Source organism: Hakea prostrata, chromosome 6, assembly GCF_041222555.1.
Source record: "Hakea prostrata isolate BN-2017 chromosome 6, UWA_Hpros_2, whole genome shotgun sequence".
NCBI classification, from domain to species: domain Eukaryota; kingdom Viridiplantae; phylum Streptophyta; class Magnoliopsida; order Proteales; family Proteaceae; genus Hakea; species Hakea prostrata.
In genome coordinates, this window is record NC_142605.1 from 33,057,799 (window position 1) to 33,077,194 (window position 19,396).

Sequence of the window (19,396 nt, forward strand, 5' to 3'; positions counted from 1 at the left end):
CTGCCAACATTTCAAGAATCGGAACGATTCGACTCCGATTTGAAAATCCTGAGTTTTTGGACGTAACTCCTATACGAAAAGACTACTCTAACCCTATACAAAATGGAAATTCCCAAGTAGTAAAATTCAAACAACAAACCGGTACTTCACGGATTAGCACTTTACGTGCTTCCACGTGTCATTACGGTTAGTAGCAGTTGAAATTCAAAAGAGAGGGTCGCGCCCCTTTATATCGCAGCGCCTGGTTTTGACGTTCATTATATAATAAGTCTCTTCGTGTTCTTCCCCTTCTTCCACCTCTCTCTCTCTCTCTCCTTTTGCTCTCTAAATTTTTTTTGAACTGAACAAACAGATAAAGGCTCGAGATCGAAAGTTGCAGTTTCAGATGAACAGAATCGCTAATACGTTCAAACACATCTCATCGAGCATCATCTCTTCTAGTAAGATGGCTTCAACCTCACTAGGCCCCCGGTTCGAGCAATCGATAACAATGGCCGCCCTTCGTTCGTATCTTGCAGAGTTCATCTCCACTTTCCTCTTCGTCTTCGCCGCCGTGGGATCCGCCATGTCTGCCCGTAAGTTCTTTAATTCAATTTCCTCATAGAAACTTTCCATGACATAGAATTTCAATTTGTCTCCTTTCTTTCTTAATAACAGGTAGATTAACTCCGGATACAACATCAAACCCATCAAGTCTGGTTACAGTAGCCGTAGCTAATGCATTTGCCTTATCAACGGCAGTTTACATCTCGTCTAACATCTCCGGTGGTCACGTAAACCCGGCCGTCACCTTCGGAATGGCCGTCGGCGGCCACATCAGCATTCCGACGGCCATGTTCTATTGGGTGTCACAGTTGTTGGGTTCTGCCATGGCTTGTATACTCTTGAGAGTGGCTACCGTCTCACAAGTAAGAAATTTTTTCAATTTTTCATCTCAATAAATTCGGATTTATCCTGACCCGAATCGAATCGACTCGACCCGGTTTTTTCTTACAGGCAGTGCCTACACATACAATAGGAGAGGAGATGACGGGTTTCGGAGCGGCGGTTTTGGAAGGTGTGATGACGTTCGGTTTGGTCTACACGGTGTATGCGGGTGGTGACCAAAGAAGAGGGTTCTTTGGGGTTATTGGCCCGGTTGTTACCGGGTTAATAGTCGGAGCTAATATCCTTGCAGCGGGTCCTTTTACGGGTGGGTCGATGAACCCGGCATGCTCATTTGGATCGGCTCTTGTAAGTGGGCATTTTAAGAACCAAGCGGTTTATTGGGTTGGACCATTGATTGGTGCTGGAGTTGCTGGTCTTCTTTATGAGAATGTAATCTTCCCTCCTCAACCCATTGAATCATCAAGGGGTCTAGTTATGGAAGGAATTGGAGTCTAGGGTTTTTTTTTTCTCCTTTTTTTTTATTATTTTCTTTTCTTTTTCATTTATGAAATTAGATGATAGCCATTTGTCCCTTAGTATGCCAAACATGTTTCTTCGTACAAGTATTAATAGATGACAACAATATACTTTACATGTATTGTGTAACATTTATTAGGTCAATTTCTTGTCATGCACATTTGAAATAAAGATGATTTAAGGTGTTCTGTTCAATTTTATTTTCTAGGGTTCAAGTAACTCTAGTTTGAAAGTGATTTAATATCTGTGTTATTACAAGTTGATCACACTTAAATAAGTTACACAAGTGGATTAATTTAAGATTCTTTCTTATATCTATAGAACCTATAGAAAATGATAAAAATTCATATACATACTATGGAGATTAAATCATGGTTGGCAAATTATTCACTCGTTGAATCCTCTTCTTTGATGTTTTCATGTTCTCATCTTCATTTTTTAAAATCTTCTTACACATAAGCAAAGCACAAGAGATAATTTTTCAACAATTTTTACATAAAGATCTTTTTTAGGCGTTGACCTCATATTACAATTGTGATCAACCAACCATTAGGTAATTGATAAACTGAAAGCTAACAAAAGCTACAGCATACAACATTGACTTGAAACTTGAAAAATAAAAATAGTACATAGATTTGAAAGAGAGAGAAACAATTGGTTTATTCCACAATGAAAACCTCAAATCCTCACAGCTAAAAAGCAAGAAAAGTGAGATCAAATTTATGGGTAATCTTGAGAGGGCACTGGAGAGTAAGATCCAATAAAGATGCCACTATAAACCAATCCGGCCAAACCACCTCCAATGAGTGGACCAACCCAGTAGACCCAGTGACCTGCAAAGTCACCACTTACAACAGCTGGTCCAAATGATCGAGCCGGGTTCATTGAACCACCACTGAATGGACCAGCAGCCAAGATGTTTGCTCCCACGATGAACCCAATTGCAATTGGAGCAATTGTTCCAAGAGATCCCTTCTTTGGGTCAGCAGCGGTTGCATAGACTGTGTACACCAATGCAAAGGTGATCACAATCTCCATCACAACACCGCCGGCAGAAGTGACGCCGGCAGCAAGAGCATGGGTTGGAACGGCCTGCAAAAACAAAATCAAAACAATTCCGTTCAAAATTTTTATAATAGTTGGTCTGATACCAAATGTTAGGTACTTGACTAATGCTTTAAAAGCAATTTGGTCTGATTAGACACATAATGGTGATCTCACCTTCCCACCGGTGACGAAGTTGAGAAGGAAGCAAGCAGCAATGGAGCCGAGAAGTTGGGCAACCCAGTAGAAGATACCGGTAAGGATGGTGATGTTGCCGCCGAGGGCCAATCCGAAGGTGACAGCTGGGTTTACGTGACCACCTGAGATGTTGGCTGCAATGGAGACAGCAACAAACAAAGCAAATGCATGGGCTATGGCTATGGCTACCAGTCCTGATGGGTCCAAAGCTGCATCTGATGTTAGATCACCTGCAAATAGAAGAAGTTTCAACTGTTAATATCATTCCTGTAGTAGTAGCATAAACAAAATAAAGCCCAGCAGTTTTGGTGTTACTTACTGAATGAAATGGCAGAGCCAACACCAGCGAAGACAAAAAGAAGAGTGGCTATGAACTCAGCCAAGTAAGACTTAAGGGATCCAACACTGAAGGAATCCCCACAGCTTCCAAATGCCAACTTCACCATTTTGCAGTTGCAGGCTTTGCAATAAACTACAAATTTCTCTCTAATTCTTTCTTGAAGGTAATGTAACAGGGAAAGGGTGTTTATATAATGACTTTTTAAGACAGAATGATTACTACGTGTAAGTGACAGATTGGCCGGCGCCGGCCATGGGGGCCCCTTGATTGGAATTTGGAAAATGCATGTTCTGTTAGTGACGTTAATTATATATGATCAAGTGGAATAGAGACCACATGATTGGAATTTGATGGCTCAACCACCGGCCTTTTATCGTCTTTAATTCTTAATAACTCAATTATGAACGTCGAGACAACTAGCTAAGGAGTAATTAATGCGTAAGTTGAGAGCTTCCAGCCTCAAATGGATGGAAGAAAGATCTGGAAATACTAATTGAGATAAGCACGTCGATGATAATGATGGAATATTTTATAGAACATTCTCATGAAGCAACGTGACTCGGCGAAAGTTATGTTAGAGTTAGAGATAACAATGAGTGGTAGGTAAGGATTCCAAAGAAAAAAAAATCCTCTGCTGAGGGTTTTTGGTGTTGTTTAGGGAGGAATATAGAACTTGAGACAACAAAGTTATCTGCTGCTAAAGATTCTGAAGCGATGCTCTGTAATTAATTAGTTATAGCTCATATACCTGGAATTAAGTTACTGGGTAGAGGTTATTGAAAATTGGTCATGTCCAAGAAAGAATCCTCCTCTCCACTAGCTTTCAGGTTTTCAATTACCATTAGTTTAAAATTTTGCCTTTGTTGATTTGAACAAGTTTCAGATACAGATCATGATTCGTGCTTGCTGTCTCAAACAGAGCCCTTATAGAATACATGTTGATTCTGACCAATTCAGCTGCATTGTTGTTTTTGCATCTCCGTGGTCCTCAGAAGAACAAACTGCCAAACAAAGTCTTGACACAAACTTCAAACCCTAGGGACCAGTCAGGACAGAATATTCCACCCCTCCTAACATTGAATGTTTGACATGAACCAACTCATCTGGTCCCCTTTCTTTTTCTTTTTGGGTAATCAACAATATGAGTAAAATGTGTGACTGAGCATAGCTCTAATAACCACCCAGTAGAACAAGGGCAGATTGTTGGACTCTCAACTGGGAAGGCCTTCCTAACTAAAAAAATCCACTACTGTATTGGATTTCCTAGAAATATAATGGACTTTGAAACAAAACTTTGTAGGTAAAACCTCTACTTGTGGCATTACTATCCAAAATACAATCAATCAAGTTTTTACAATCAGATTCAACCTGAATATAATCCATTCCTTTTCCTAAAGCCTCACATTCTACTGCTGAAGAATAGGTACTTGGTATAGATTTAGCCAATAATGGTTTCCCTGCCTCATTACGTATGATCACTCCAATCCCACTTTCACCATTTTTCGGCTTCCACGATGCATCCACATCAAATCTCAAGAAACCTAGTGATAGAGGGGGTTGAGGGAGTGTTGAATCAGCATCTTGTTTAATTGTCTTGGTCTACTTGCTCTTGTCTCCATAGGTTTCTTGAAGTGTCCCAAAATTCAGAATGAGCTCTATGAATTTCTTGAATGAGTTCCCCTGGTTTCCACTTCCTTTCCGCTTTTATTCTAGTATTTCTTTCCTTCCACAGCCGCATACCGTAAAGAAGCACATACTCTTAAGTCGATCTACCTCCTCTACGCCCAAGCTCTTAAAATGTTTACAAGAGTTTATCCATTTTTCAATACTCATTTCCTCAAAATGTTGGATTCTCCATGACATAGGTCCCGCCAAACCATATTTGGCAAGGCATTTCACACCCAAATAGAATGTGAGGCAAAGTTTCATATTCTTTATCACAAGCACTGCACTTAAGATGAATTTTAACTCCTCTAACATTTAGGTCTACTGTTGTAGCCAATCCTTCATTGCATGCCCTCTAAAGATGGGTTTTAATTTTTTGAAGAATTTTGCATTGCCATACCTCTTCCCATATATGTGACGGAATATTATCCCATTATCTCCGGGATGACGAAGTCAGACCCTGCTTCTGCTTGGCATTCAATGTCCGTTTTCTTGCAATTTATATGCTACCTAAATTGAAAATTTTCCATCATTACTACCACCCAAATCAATTTATCCTCACCAAGAAATATGGGTAGTTTGATGTCCATGAATGGGTTCGTTCCTTTGCGTGCTTTCAAAAAAGGATACATTTAAAACATATATGCTTTTTATAAATTATGCCCAATCCGACTCCAGACCAGATCTGAGAAGAGTCACGGTGCAACCTTTTTAAAAGAGCCATTTTGTGAAGGTACGGGTCTCTTAGCCAACACCTTTGCATTTTGGCTTCGTTGCCTAAAAAATCCAATGAATGGTTTTCATTTTTTCACTTCCACCCCAATTGAATCTTACCGCCTTAGCAATCTGAATTCTGGGTTATTTTATTATTTATGGATCAAAGTCTATAATTAATGTGACTAAATCAACACTAGGGTCAGGATCAGGGTCCGGATTTCAAACAACACGACACAATACTGATGCACACCTCACTTACGCGATCACCCCTGGATTCTAGTAAGCTGTTTTCTGGGTCAGACTTCTGTTAATCCTTGGTATAGAGGAAAAATTAATGTCACGTAAGCTGGTGTCAAGCCATCAACCTTCTTCATTTTCACTCCTTAATCAACTAACTGGTGAGGAACCGGCAAGGCCAAACCCAAGAATTCAAGCTGAAAAAGATTTCCTGCGCACGACCCGAGCCATTGGGACAGAACTGAAGAAAGGTACATTATGATATTTTCTGCCAGTTTGATTTCAACCTACAATATATAGATCATCATCTTCAGGTTCAAAATAAAATTAGATGTCCAACATGCAAGTAGACATGACCATCCACCAGAATGCCAGTAAGCACCAACTTTTCCACCGTCACCGGGAGTAGTAGTCAAGCTATAGAATTCACCATTAGATCAACACCATACCATAGGGCGACGTTCTGCCGGGTTCAACCACTCTTATTTGATGTTAATGTCGTATACCTGTCACAATAAATACAAAGAGCAAATAAGATTATATACCTGAATGATGTCATGACTGGCAAACCATGCTGCAAGTCACCACCTCGGATAATTCTCTTTCTGCAGATTCAATCCCCAATATACGGAGTTCCCATACACCAAATATAGGGAATAAAGAAAACAATTGCCCATACTACTGAACAAAGTAAGATTAATGTAAACCTCTATGAAATATTACATCCAATGCCTACCAAAGAAGAAAAATCAATTTCTATTCCACTCTCCTAAAAGTCCTTTAATATTTACAGACTCTGCACAGGTGTAACTGTCTGTCACCCGAAAATTACTGGGTTTCTTCAAACTTGAATGGCATCACAAAGAACTCCTCTCATCAGTGGTTATTCCCTGTGTCAACATTATTGTCAGCTTCAAACTCAGTAATATCTCACACATTCTAGAATTGCACTGCCTATGTTTACAGCTTGGAATTAAAGCTTTAACATTGTCAAGTACCACATTTCAATTAGACACGTATACAAGTGTAGAGAACATGAATTTACCCTTCAATGATGCCGCACCTCTGTGATGGGATTTGGTACTTTTGTCAAGCGAAACAGCAGGAATCTTTGAGATAATCAGGGAGCTCTGTAACCCTTCTAATAGCTGCAGGCATCAAGATCCACACATTACTAAAAACATTTAGACCGTGGAATTCCAAGTGCATAGCCAAAAGAATCAACAAATAGTTTGAAGGTGACCAGTTCTGGCAGTGCTCAATCCCTCATTTGCTATAAGGCCAAAGATCATATGTCAGGAAGCTGTTCCCAAAATGCAAGCACATGTTGCTGCAGGTAAGTCACCTAAATGACTTATTCTACTGGTAATAAGCATAGGGCTGGGTCATTGAACCTAAATTGTGGGTTAGAATGTAGGCTTCGGGATTAGGCCTAGTTAGCAATTTAAGTTCCCTATTGGTATTATGATTCTCCATTCATCAATATCTTGCAATTAGCAATAGAAGTTGATTTTCCTAGTAAGATTCCTCAATTTCTATATAGTGAACGAATTAAAGATTCTGAAGATTACCCTTGATGTAGGCTGAATTCGACGATTGGATCTCCGGGGCTCAACAGAATCAGGTATTGATTTCCCAGAGTTACTACTGTGGGTAGCATCCTTTCCATCATTTTTAGCCACCTCACCAGAAGCTACATTTTTTCCTTCATTACCCCCTTTAGTAGGTTCCACAGCTGACAACTTTTTCTTGGAGACAGGAGCATCTGATGCATGAGCCAGTGAGGAAAATAAAGTTGAGCCTTCAGTTGTCTTGTGAGTGCCATTGAAAGAACTGAATCCTAGCTGGCTCTGCTTTTTCGATACATTCTCGCTTTGGCCATTAGTTGCTTTAGCATTCACTGGCACAGCACTATGATTAGATGCAGATACCACCGATGTAGAAAAAATATCTTTCCCAGATGAATTTTTACTTATTTTCCCTGACTTGAGCACCTTGGGCTTAGCTTCAGTTACTCGTTTCCCCTTGGGATCAATTTTCGAGGTATTTTTCCACCCACGACCTGATCCTTGAGGTATCAAGTAATTCGCAAGTTTAATTGAATCATTTCCTTCACTTGGTTGACCACCTGTACCTGCATCATAGTGTTTGCTCACTTCCATAAATTTTCTTTTCTTCCCAGGCTTAGGTACACCAAAAATCACTCTTGGTCCTTCCATCTGCAGACCCGTCCTCTTTGTTCTGAATGCATCAGGATTGTTTCCCACTTTGTTGGTGTTTTTACCAACAGTGAATACTTTCTCCTTCTCAGAAAGTGCCAATGCCCCTGAATCCCCACGACTTACAGATGCTCCAGCAATTGTACCTTTTGACAATGTAACTTCGCCCCTAGCTTCACCCACAGGATCAATATCAGAAACATGCCTGCCAAGTTTAGGTCGCTTTTCCTGTGGTGTATCACCCTAAGCATCACAAAAGACATACATCAATACAATAGAAAAGCATATACCATTAAATTTGACATATTGAACACTAGACCTCGTGAGGTTGGGAACTATTCTCTGCTGAACGAGACCATTCCACCCACTGCCCATCCTTCCACACGAGACAAGGCCTCAGATGCCATGCCCTAACAACTGATGTATCTCTTTGAGCTATATAAGAATCATAGAGAAAGTTTAGTCTTCCAAAACAATAAATGCTGTATTTCAAGAAATTTTTCATGCAGCATTCAGTATTAAAAATAAAATTCAAATACATTAGGAAAGGATATACCAGGGAAATGAACAACGAATGTTGTTTCATCTTCCTTCCCTTTTTCCATGATAATTCCTTCCCACCACCTGAAAATTTAAACAACAAGGTAACATACTCAGATAACAGCCAACAGAATAAGAAGGAAAAAGCCCAAACGATTTTTATTTTGTGGGAAGGGAGTGGTATGAGAAAAGAAAACCAGGAGGCATCAGAATTAGAGTAAAATACATCTGACCTAAATTCAAACAAGCTTCTAAAGACTGCTATGGGTAAGAATTCCTATGGCTCAACATATTTCCTTTGAATCTCACAGGGTTTTAGGGTATGAGGGAAATAGGTATATGATATCAAAACCATGGTTGGATTAACTTGCAACTACGATTAAGTGTACATTTATGTGTAATGTATGCGGGCAAAATCTCAAAGTTATAACGGTTAGATTGCACAGAAAATACATTAGAAATTAAAAGAATTTGAAAATTCAAGAAATGGATTGGATCTAGGGTTAAGAAATCTGATGTGGGTTTACTTCGGATCGATAACTAGGTGAAATGGAGATGATGATGGGGTCCAAAGATGGAGGCATCCAATGGTCACATTGGATGGGCAGAAAATTCACAAAAAAAAAAAACTCATCTTTTTTAGGAGGTGCTATTATGGAGTCGCAAATCTTTAATGGCAGCAGTTTGGATGGATAAAGGTAGAAGCCTGATAACATAGTCAATCAGGGTTTAGGACAGTACTCACTAAACTCCAACCAGCAACTCAGATACATCTTGACTGAACTGCGAAGAATAAAAATATATAACAGAACAAGAAATGAATGAAATTCTAGAATACATGCTTACCCATCAAGAGTCCATGCTTCTATCCTATCTCCAACAGACCAATTATGGTCCTCCAATACTTCCCTACCACGTTTTCTTGTACCTTCAATTTTCATTGTGGTTATAGGACGGGCAATACGTATTCTTGGAGCTTTTTCTCCCTCACCTTCAAGCGGAACCCATTCTTTCAGCTGTGCAGAACCTGAGAAAGAAAACGTAACAATGAAAATGGAAAAAAACAGTAAGTTTAATGTACTCACATGGAGAATCCACCAGGAGAGATTTACACTTCATAAAATATTTGAAACAACTATCAAACCATCACTTTGCATTTGCAAAATACTTCAATGTGGTACCTTCATTTGACCGAAGATCACGGTAACAGACATAAGCTTTTCCGTCCTTCATGTTCAGTACCTCGGCTGAATACCAGACCCTTCTCAAACCATCTTCAACAGAAAGAACCTACAGTTTGCAGCAGCCGTTAGAAAATAATATCCAAATAGAACTATACATATACCCAACATCAAGAACTATTCCTTCATGAGATGAGAGAGATGAGTGGAAAGCCTAACAATGGCAAGAATCAAATCAGATCTACAAAAAATGTAAGCTACATTATCAAGACACAGATTAATTTATGGAGAAAGTCACAGAACATTAATCTATGTGAAGTTCAAAATTATCAGGTTACAGACCTCTACAAGGGAACCCTCCTTAATTCTATTGCCATTTAAAATCCCCTCCGGTGGATGCCTTCCATGCTCTTCATCTTGGACACGAACAGCATCAGATTGTGCTACAACCTCTGATTCAGCAACACCAATAGTTTTAGCAACTCCAGATGTTTTACGACCTTTCTGTCCTCCAGATCTCTTTTCATTACTTGTAAATGAATCCTTGAGTGTTCCATCTACCAGGCCCAAGCACTCCACTGACTGCTTGGGCATATTTTTTGGAGAACCTGGCTTCCCTTGGTCGGCGGTCCTGTATGTTTCGTGTCTATTTGATAATTGCTCATTGAAATTTCCTCCTTGATTCCTATTGCTCGACTTCAGAAGCTGCTGGTCTGAAGGGACATGTATTTTCCATAAACCATCTTGACCAGCCGCTACCAACTCACCCACTGTTAAAGGTATAGGATCACCCATTGCAACAATTGCTCCTGCCTGTGACACTGCTTTAGCTGCCAGTTCAGCTGCTTTTACTACGGCATCCAAATTCTCAGCTCGCTTTGTAGCAGCTGCTGCAGCTTCAACCCTCTTCCTAGATGCCTCTCTTGCAGCAACAATAAGTGAACTAGAACCATTGTTTATGTCCTGCCCTTCCAAGATCAAAGCAGGGTTCACCATTCCCACATTCTTTCCACCATCAGGGAGAGAAACTTCAGTACTCTGACTAGGACCACCCCTTCTACTGAAAAGAATAGCCTCATCAGCCATCAGTTTAGCTTGCAATGCAGCATCAGAAGCAACCTTCGCAGCAGCAGCAGCTGCCCTCGCAACAGAAGCCGCTGCCGCTGCTGCTGCAGCAGCAGCTGCTAGTTTAGCTTCAACATCAGAAGCAAACCCGGAATTTTCCCAACTGGCCAATTGACTCCATATGGCTTGGCTATGCCTGACTGCAGTGGCAGCAAGGGCAGAAGAATCTTCTGCCTGCTGCTTAGCCTGTTCAACTCTACTGCAAGACTCATCCAAAAGATTACTCTGTTCCATGCCCTGTGGCCCTATTACCTGATAATTTGTCGAATGGATCTGTGAACCAGTCGAAACAGAATTACCAGCAGTAGTATTAGACTGGGAGCCACATGGGCTTGTGATGGCAAACGATGTAGGCAAAGGATTAGTGACCACTGAAGCAGAAACTGTCTCTGTCTGAGACTGAGGAACCAAAGAAATTCGACTAGGCTCCTCAGAAGCCAGACTCTTTTTCCTCTTTCTGGGCTTTGGATCAGCAGAAGCTTGCTTACCAGGTGACATTATCCTCTTTGCTTCAGGCACAAGGACAGATACACCAGGAACGCTTGTAATGACCCCAGCATGAACCACCGAACTAGAAGGTGAATGCTGCACAATAGAAGGATGTGAAACAGATGATTCGTGAATAGAGGTTACATGCCCTGTTTCTGTAATTGGCAAGGCAGGGAAATGAGCACCAGCATCAAGTCCAGAAGTCTGCGGAGAAACAACCCATGGTCCAGGACAAGCAGCCTGAGAAAACCAAGGAGCTGTATTTCCAATACAGTGCCTTGCATGGGGAGACTGGTAAGAATGTAATGGAGAAAGTGTTTGATGAGCATCGAAAAGTGGGACCCCTGGTACGCCGCCTGAGTGCAGCACATCATGTGAGGTAGTAGTAATATTCCATAGTGGGGATGACAGGGGAATCACAGGATTTATAACTGCTGAAGGAGTAGCCTTGTTGCCAGCTCGGCCAGTAGGTGTTCCAAAAGGTTTACTTTTCGGAGTACTTTGCCTAGTTGCTTGTTCATGCACCCTAGTACCTGCCAATCTCAGTTGTCAATGAAGTTCATAAAACAAGAATTCAGCCGCAAAACAGTTTCAACGTAAGAATAAAAAACAAGAACCTGAATGTGCCATAGGAGTCTCAGGGTAATTCAGCGGAGATTTCTGAATGTGAAGCCTTTCTACAGCAGCACGCCAAGCATTTTCCCATCTGCCCCTTCCACCATCTACAGGTCCAACCATTCTTAAGTATCAAAGACACATTGACAAAAAATAGCATTTAAAATGTAATAGTTAAAAAAGGATAACCCTAACCAGATTCTCCAAAGGCCGATATCATCCATGCCTCATCAGGTGCTGATCCTTGGCTGCAATAACAATTAACACACGTTATGAGCTAACAGAATCAGCCAACAGTACAGCATTAACTTCCATACACATGCCATCAATAGAAGGAAACAGCCATCAGATGGATGCACCCAGAACATCTATGCAAAATCCAACTTTTAAATGAACTATAAGTCAAACACAAGAAACAAGTCTACACATTCTTCAGTCACTAACAACCAACAAGCACTTTCTGCGGATTGGATGCACAAGTTCTCCTTTCCAAAATTTAGATCTAACGAAGTAGCTACTGACATCCCAATACAAAATCCACCCAATCTATAAATATAAACAAGAGATCAATGAAACAAATAACTAAAGGTAAAATATCAGGGAACTCACATAAGAGATCCATAAACAAGGATCTGAGCACGCAATTGCAATTGTTGTAAATCTGTGAAAGGCTGCAGAAATACTGCAGATGGAGAAGCCAAGCTGTTCAAATCTGGCAAAGATGCCTGAGCCGTTGCAGCACTACATGCTCTAGCACTGCCTTCAACATAAGAATAGGAGTGCATTTCTTCAACTTGCAAAGCCTGGCTCACCAGCCCAACTGAGCTAGACATATTACAGGGACTGCCTCCTTTATCTTTGATCTGTTTTACAGGAGATACCCCCTTCGAAGATCTTCCTCCTTTAGCAGTTCCATTATCAGTTACCTTGCTAGAACTTCTCCTTGTTTTATGCTCAGCAGCACCCTTGGAACTGGATTTAACATTCTCCCGATCAGATGCTTGAGGACTCGCATGAGAATTTTCTTCTGTAGCCTTGGCATCCTTTTGAGATAAGCCAGATGTTGTTGGAGTAGAAACCTCTTTGGCCTTTCAGAAGTCATAAGATAACAACACCATAAAATTAAAACCATGGCACTTTTAGAAATGATGGTTGAAGTTTCATGAAAGAAAAGACTACCTGAACAAAGTCAGAAGGCTGAGCACTGCCAAATGGTTTCCATCGTTCATCAGTTTCTTGGTCAGAGAGATCCGGATGACAGCTAACCTTAAAAGTGAAGCTTCGATCATCTTCAGCATCATTCACTTCAGGATCATGAGAACCAGAACCTCCTCCAGCCACTTTATCTAGACCTCCAGAGGCATTTTGATCTATAGACGCCTTGCATCCCTCCAATTTCTCATTATCAGATCGAGAGGGTTCACTGCAACTAATGATAGTGGGTGAACCACAGTTAGGAATATCAGAATTCAGACTGCTGTCTCCAAATTCCTTTCCAGACACGGATGCAGGCTTGCAGGAGATCTCACAGCCATTTATAGAATCACCTGCATATGAGAGGACTAAACCTCAGATTTGCATCTCAATGCCATCACAACCCCAAAAACAGATAAGGTTGGTAACATCATTGTGTTCTTCTGAAGAGTATTTAAGTATAACACCCAACATCAACACTTCCACCATCTACAGTCAGCACATGAATATTTTGCTACTTTTAAGGCTGTTTAGATAGAATTTTGTAGACTCCCAATTTGATGGAATTTATAGGTATAAATATGTAAAAACAAGTACGCTTCCATATCAGCCATCCACCATACCCAACTTACCATCCAAAAGTGACAAAGGATTTTAAAAGTACCACTTAACTAATATAGTCTAGGAACAGAGTAAAGGAAAATCATTAACCTTTGGTACTCGGAAGGACACTTTGTCCATTTTTATCTGCAGATGCTAAGCTATCTTTGTGGCCTTCCGGATCCTCTTTGCTGATATCAGTTGAAGATTCCTCCAACGACCGAGGTACTGACTCTGTGAGCATCTCAGCATCACTAGGCAATGTTCCTGAGACAAGTAAAAATAAAAATATAATTGAATCAAATACTTTGTATTTCACTTAAAAGGAGTTAACCCGAATCACAAATAGGTACCATCAAATTTTATGGGCGTGCCTTTACACTTGTCATGAGGAACTTCAACCACCTCAGTAACATCATTTCCTTCAGAAACTGAAGCACATACTTCCGATTCCTTGGAATATACTTCAATAGCTTTATTATCCATCACAGCTCGAGATTCACTCGGGCATCCTTCACTAACAATCTCCATGGAAGACGGTGATTGATGAAGTGCCTCAGGAAGCAACTTTCCAGTATTATTTTCATGATCTTCCAATTGTTTAATTTCAGATGTAGGAACTGGCTCACTTGTCATCTGAGAACATCCACGCATAACAAATGAGCTTGATTCTGTCAACTTCTCAGTTATTGTTTCTTCTTTCTTACCCAAGGGACTGCTATCTTGAATACATGCTGAAGACTGTTCATCCTCTCTTTGTTCCATAATTTCCTTTGAGACACTGTCATTTACTGAAGGCAGGTCATGAACACCATCTGGTTTGTTATAGGATGCCAAGTAGGTACCTTCCGAGATCAGACCTGTCAAAGCTGCCAAAGGGAAAGAAAGGTTAGGAGAAGCCTGATGTCTCCTGAAGTTTAAAAATAAATGGTTTTAAGATATACCTGATTCATCTCCAACACCCCGATCAGAGGCTGATGCACAAACAACCACATCATGGTCATGAGATGAGGATGCATCCCCTTTCAGATCAACAATAGAACAATTCCCACTTAGCTCATTAGCAGAATTAGTAGGAATCCTTGCATTTTCTTTTTCAAGGACAACAACACCATTGGGCTCAAAACTACCATCACATATAGGTGCCACACTTTCACTTTTAGTAGCAGACAAATTTGGTTGACAACAAAGACCACTAGGTTCAATGACTACACTAATTTCACATGATTGCATGGATTCAACCTGCATGGAAGATGAGCTCACATCATTTGTTAAATGATCATCTCTATCAACTCTAGAATCATCATGAGTATCTTCCATACTCTCAGCTGCTTGGCCTTCATGAACTATCTTGGTTAAGGAACAAGGCTCCGCCAATGAATTAGAAGGATTTTCGATATGAATATCGTTGCAGCTATCACACTGACCTTTAAAAAGTTCACTGTCTTCATTTATCAACAAAGCTGCCTCTGAATTACTAACTGAAACCACACCTTCCGACCTGCAACCATCACCTGTTAAACCTTCCTTTTTGTCCTGTACTAGAGGATCTATCTTCAGTACTGCACTCAACTGTGTCACATCATTTCTGTTGCCGACCTCAACGGCTAGTCCTTCTAAACTAGTATCTCCTTTCAGCACTGTACTTGATGCCGCTTGCTTATCACCCAAGAATTCATCAACCATATCTGCATCTTTGGGCAAGACCACTGCTTTTGTTTCGCTGTCCTGAATTGGCTGCTCAGAACATTCACTCTCACTGCACCCATCCGAAACAGGTATGGCAGAATCCCCACTGAATGCCAACTTGGAAGGGAGACTATCAAAACCATCGGCATTTGTTTCAGCTTTATTTTTCTCACCACCGTCAGCATCAATGGGAGGCTCTTTGATTGAAACCTCAAGCTCATCCACCTGCTGAAAAGTATCATTTTGCTTATGATCAGAACATTCATTAAATCCTTCAGTTAGCTGCTGTAGTTCTTGAGCATTCAGCTCTCCAACATTTGAACTAGGATTTTGCACAATAGTAACCAAGGGATCGACTTGCAGACCCTCAGAAGCAGCAGAATTGTTCTGTAATTTGTGTTCCACAGGTCCATCAACCAAATAAACAGCTTCCCTCTTGTCTGCCTCTTGACTACATCTTACCCCACCAAGTAGTCGATTTCCTTCATCCACAGGTAGGGTACAACTTTCACCAACTAAACCACGACTCAAGTCTCTTGAATAATTGACAGTTTCAGACTTTTCAACTTCACCAGTTTGAAGTGCAGTTCCAATCTCAAGAAGCTCTAAATTTGAATGTTCACCTATGCCAGAGAAGATTTCCTGAGACTCTTTGGGTGGTAATGCATGAACAACATCTGGGTCATCGATTTGCATACTTCGCATAGAACTTTCATCATCTAAATGGGACTCCATTTCCCCAGTTAGGGTACCCACTCCATCAGAGGCACCTGACTCCACATTGTTAGCATGTCCAGTGATCATCTCATCTTGTCCAACGGATTTCAATAACATTTCCACCGACTCTGAGGAAGTGGCCTCAGACCAAACATTGTTATGCCTTGAAATGGAGCATGATTCAGCAGCACCTGGACTAAACTCTATAGCACCACCATCCCTTGAGAATTCCTCAATCCAGTGGTTGTCTTCGTGGCTTTGGATACCAAGTAAAACCTCTGTTTCAACCAGATTATCAAACCTTAAGTGAACCTGAAGATTGTCGTCTAAGTCATATTTTGGAAGACCATATGAGCGTAATCCTGGGAGATATTTCGTGTTCTCTTCGCTCGCTAACTGAAGACTCTGGTTTTGGAAATCATTGTCATCATAATCCATGGGTGCATCCCTACAAAAACAAAAGGTGATCATACATAGACTACACAAAACATGACCCCAAAATCAAGTTTTCAAATCTGAACTGCAAGAAAAGCGGTATATGCATAAAAAATCGTATTAAATGTAACTCTGAGTCCAAGCTTTCAAAATTGTAGGTTCAAGAAAAACAGCAATTGCACCCAAAAAAAAATTCCATCCTAACATCATTAACAAATTACAAACATTCAAAGCTTTTCATAGGACAATCTCAACATAAAGTAAAATGCATCCATGATTCACAGAAATACAATTTTTCTCTAGTTCTATAATTTCCAATAGGCTAGCAGAGGCAAATGGAATATCCTTTTCATTCTTCAAGAACTCCCCCCCCCCCAAATGGACACTCAACTGGATCCGAGCCCAGATGAAGTTTTGACAAAACCATTTTTGAAGGTTATGTGTGGAATGGTCAACAAAATTAATCAGCAACTCTTTTGCAACCATGCCATATGGGTATGGGTGGGATGGTTAGAAGAGTTGGCATTTCAAGTTTAAAACAATCTATGCCAATCTAACCATTAGATCTGTCCCACATCTTTAGGCACATCATCCCCCCAATCACGGTGAACTTAGATCCTAGTTTGACACCATTCTGACCATCCAGCTTCAAGATGTCAACATTTTCTCAAATTTTCAAACTTCCTAAGACCCCTCAAAATAAGAACCTTCATATCTTATAACTTAACCATCCAAATCCAACCACTATCGGGGGATCATATCCCTATACTATTATCTACATTCCCTCCAAGTTTCAACCCATTTTGACACCTGCAGACCCATTTTCCCATCTCAGAGAGAACTATCCCATATCTCCACTGGATGGGCTACGTACCTTTGATATCCTAAATATCATTTAAGAGCATATGATTTTTAACCACAATATCCTAACATGACCTTTTTTTCCTCTAAAGAGCAAACTATCCACCCATATGAGTTGGTTCTCTAAAAGATCTTGAGAACTAACCCTCATTTAATTGAGTCTACGTCACCTCTATTCTATGGGGAGAGATCAGATCTTAATATTGAATAAGAAAGATTCTTTTCAAGCAACTCCTTGAGTGTCTACTACAACATTCTAGTTCTATCAATTGGTAATTGAAGATCCAAGGATGAGTATGGTCCTAAAGGTAAACCAAGCAAGCCTACACACCTACGATTGGTTAAAGATCAGAGTTCAACCTTCATTCTATCTGAGTATTTCATCCTCAAGGCTCCATTAAGGCATTACTGGCAGCCAACATCAATCCTCTTCGATCATATTTTTCTATTTTCTTGAATACCAAGACACCTAAAATTCAAGGTTAGATCTACGCCAACTAACCAACATATCTGTACCACACTTAGGTACATCACTTCCCAGCCCTACCGACCTTTGATCCCAGTTTGACCACATTTTGACCATCCAATTTCAAGATATAGATATTTTCTTGAACAGTAACCACTAAAACCCCGAAAGAAGAATCCTTATATCTTTCAATTTAGTCATCCAAACCCAACCAAACTTGGACGACCATATCTTTATATTATCACCTACATCCCCTCCAAGTTCTGACCCATTCCCATAACTTTTCATCTCATATCTCAAGAACATGTTCCATCCGATCATTCTAAAATCTCTCCCAAATTAACACCCCATCATCCTTGATACCATAACATACCAATTAATACATCTAGTAATTCAGAAGTCACTGGCCACATCCATCCTTACTTGCAAAATCATCCCATCACAATCCATAACACAAAGGATGAAAAGAAGGGATGGAAAACATAAATCCCAACCTGCAAGTCCAAACTGTCAAACACAGTATTCCATCAGTACCAACAAGCAGCACTTTCTCCCAAGAGGTAAGGTTTCTAGTACACCCATAACAGTCATTGAGCTTAGTGAATCCTAACTAACACCACAGCCTCGAGATGATGTCAACTAAGACCATTAAACAATAAACTAAAGAAATGAACAAATTTACAATTTTATACCGTGCAGCATGACCGCAATCAAAACAACTGCTCCGGAAAAGGGATTTTCAAGATCAACTGAACCTTCCCCCTTTTTCTTTTTCTTTTTAATACTAACCACAAAGAAGAAACAAATATAACCGACGACGTATTGAAATAACCCTTTTCCCCTTCCAAGCTCCAACTACATCTTCCAATCACCCAAAGAGGGGAAAAAATGTGTTTTTCAGCTTTTGTTCGATATACATGCTTCGAAATTTTGAGTTCTCAAGTAAAACAGAGGAAGATAAAAGGGAAAGAGCAATACCAGAGTCTGTAGGTCTACAGAGTTACCTCCCTCCATTCGTTGATGAAATCGCTGTCCTTAATCAACCAGACCCTAAACCCCACGGTCATCCGCAGGTTCATTTCCCAAGGGCAAGCCCCGTTTTAAATGCCCAGAAAAGAGTGTTCCGAGATACAAAAACCCTAACTCGGTGACCTATCGACATGAATTTGTTATATTCCAGTAGAACTTTAGTTGCCGGAGTTCACAAAAGCCCGGCAGATCGTACACTCAACCTCCAGCGATCTCGCGGTTGAGAAGAAGAAGAAACAACAAGAACAGAAAACACAGAACTGACGACTGATTTCTCCCTCTTGTCCCTCTCCCTCTCTCGCTTTCAGTCTTCGCGCACACTTGTTTTTCGCACGAAATAGGGACTCCGAAGAGGAATGCGTGATTGGAAATCGAATTAAAAAGGGTTTTTGACAGAACAAGGTCAATTCAAGACTCAAATACTCTTTTTCTTTTTAAGGTTATAAATCATTTTTATAATAAAAGCTATGTTAAACACTTAAACCCACACAGCTTCTTCACATATCTTGTTTTGGTAGCGTGGGATCGTTGGATTAGAATCTTCTGTATGCTTCTGAATTTTAATCGACACGTGCTACGATTCTGATTGTAATACGAGATTCCTTCTCATCCTCATTGTGGGCCCATTAAA

At 40.4% G+C, this 19,396-nt stretch overlaps 3 protein-coding genes across 5 annotated transcripts; 1 reads left to right on the top strand and 2 right to left on the bottom strand.

Annotated features, from left to right (window-relative positions):
- The first annotated feature begins 362 nt into the window (after positions 1-362).
- Positions 363-1,624, top strand: TIP5;1 (tonoplast intrinsic protein 5;1). The gene is made up of 3 exons (XM_089159915.1): positions 363-579; positions 662-908; positions 997-1,624. Exons 1-3 carry the CDS (start codon positions 386-388, stop codon positions 1,381-1,383), a joined length of 828 nt encoding a protein of 275 aa, XP_089016041.1. The 5' UTR covers positions 363-385; the 3' UTR covers positions 1,384-1,624.
- Positions 1,625-1,878: 254 nt separating this feature from the next.
- LOC149013424 (putative aquaporin TIP-type RB7-5A) lies at positions 1,879-3,155 on the bottom strand. Its single transcript, XM_089158333.1, has 3 exons — positions 2,966-3,155; positions 2,626-2,876; positions 1,879-2,496 (listed from the first exon to the last, which is right to left on the bottom strand). The coding sequence occupies exons 1-3, from the start codon at positions 3,090-3,092 to the stop codon at positions 2,125-2,127; spliced, it is 750 nt and encodes a 249-aa protein (XP_089014459.1). The 5' UTR covers positions 3,093-3,155; the 3' UTR covers positions 1,879-2,124.
- Positions 3,156-5,483: 2,328 nt separating this feature from the next.
- LOC149013425 (protein SWOLLEN 1-like) lies at positions 5,484-19,174 on the bottom strand. Of its 3 annotated transcripts, XR_016173887.1 has the most exons (17): positions 18,715-19,174; positions 14,513-16,422; positions 13,922-14,437; positions 13,680-13,835; positions 12,954-13,321; positions 12,384-12,862; positions 11,970-12,022; positions 11,777-11,881; positions 9,888-11,692; positions 9,546-9,654; positions 9,211-9,391; positions 8,381-8,448; positions 8,144-8,259; positions 7,177-8,067; positions 6,651-6,753; positions 6,194-6,495; positions 5,485-6,111 (listed from the first exon to the last, which is right to left on the bottom strand). XR_016173887.1 is itself a non-coding variant. In XM_089157903.1 (16 exons), exons 2-16 carry the CDS (start codon positions 16,410-16,412, stop codon positions 6,482-6,484), a joined length of 6,843 nt encoding a protein of 2,280 aa, XP_089014029.1. In that variant the 5' UTR covers positions 16,413-16,422; positions 18,715-19,174; the 3' UTR covers positions 5,484-6,481. The 3 variants fall into 3 exon arrangements, 2 of the variants coding, with proteins under 2 accessions (XP_089014029.1, XP_089014028.1); XM_089157903.1 differs by having other exon boundaries at positions 5,484-6,495; positions 13,943-14,437; XM_089157902.1 differs by having other exon boundaries at positions 5,484-6,495.
- Positions 19,175-19,396: the final 222 nt, after the last annotated feature.

Excerpts from the sequence above, each read along its gene's own strand:
- LOC149013424 (XM_089158333.1), bottom strand. The coding sequence starts at position 3,092 with ATGGTGAAGTTGGCATTTGGAAGCTGTGGGGATTCCTTCAGTGTTGGA. Across the intron at positions 2,877-2,965 it reads TGGCTCTGCCATTTCATTCA|GTGATCTAACATCAGATGCA; the intron begins GTAAGTAACACC and ends TTCTATTTGCAG. Across the intron at positions 2,497-2,625 it reads ACTTCGTCACCGGTGGGAAG|GCCGTTCCAACCCATGCTCT; the intron begins GTGAGATCACCA and ends TTGTTTTTGCAG.
- LOC149013425 (XM_089157902.1), bottom strand. The coding sequence starts at position 16,412 with ATGGATTATGATGACAATGATTTCCAAAACCAGAGTCTTCAGTTAGCG. Across the intron at positions 13,322-13,679 it reads TGTCCTTCCGAGTACCAAAG|GTGATTCTATAAATGGCTGT; the intron begins GTTAATGATTTT and ends TCTCATATGCAG. Across the intron at positions 12,863-12,953 it reads AGCCTTCTGACTTTGTTCAG|GCCAAAGAGGTTTCTACTCC; the intron begins GTAGTCTTTTCT and ends GACTTCTGAAAG.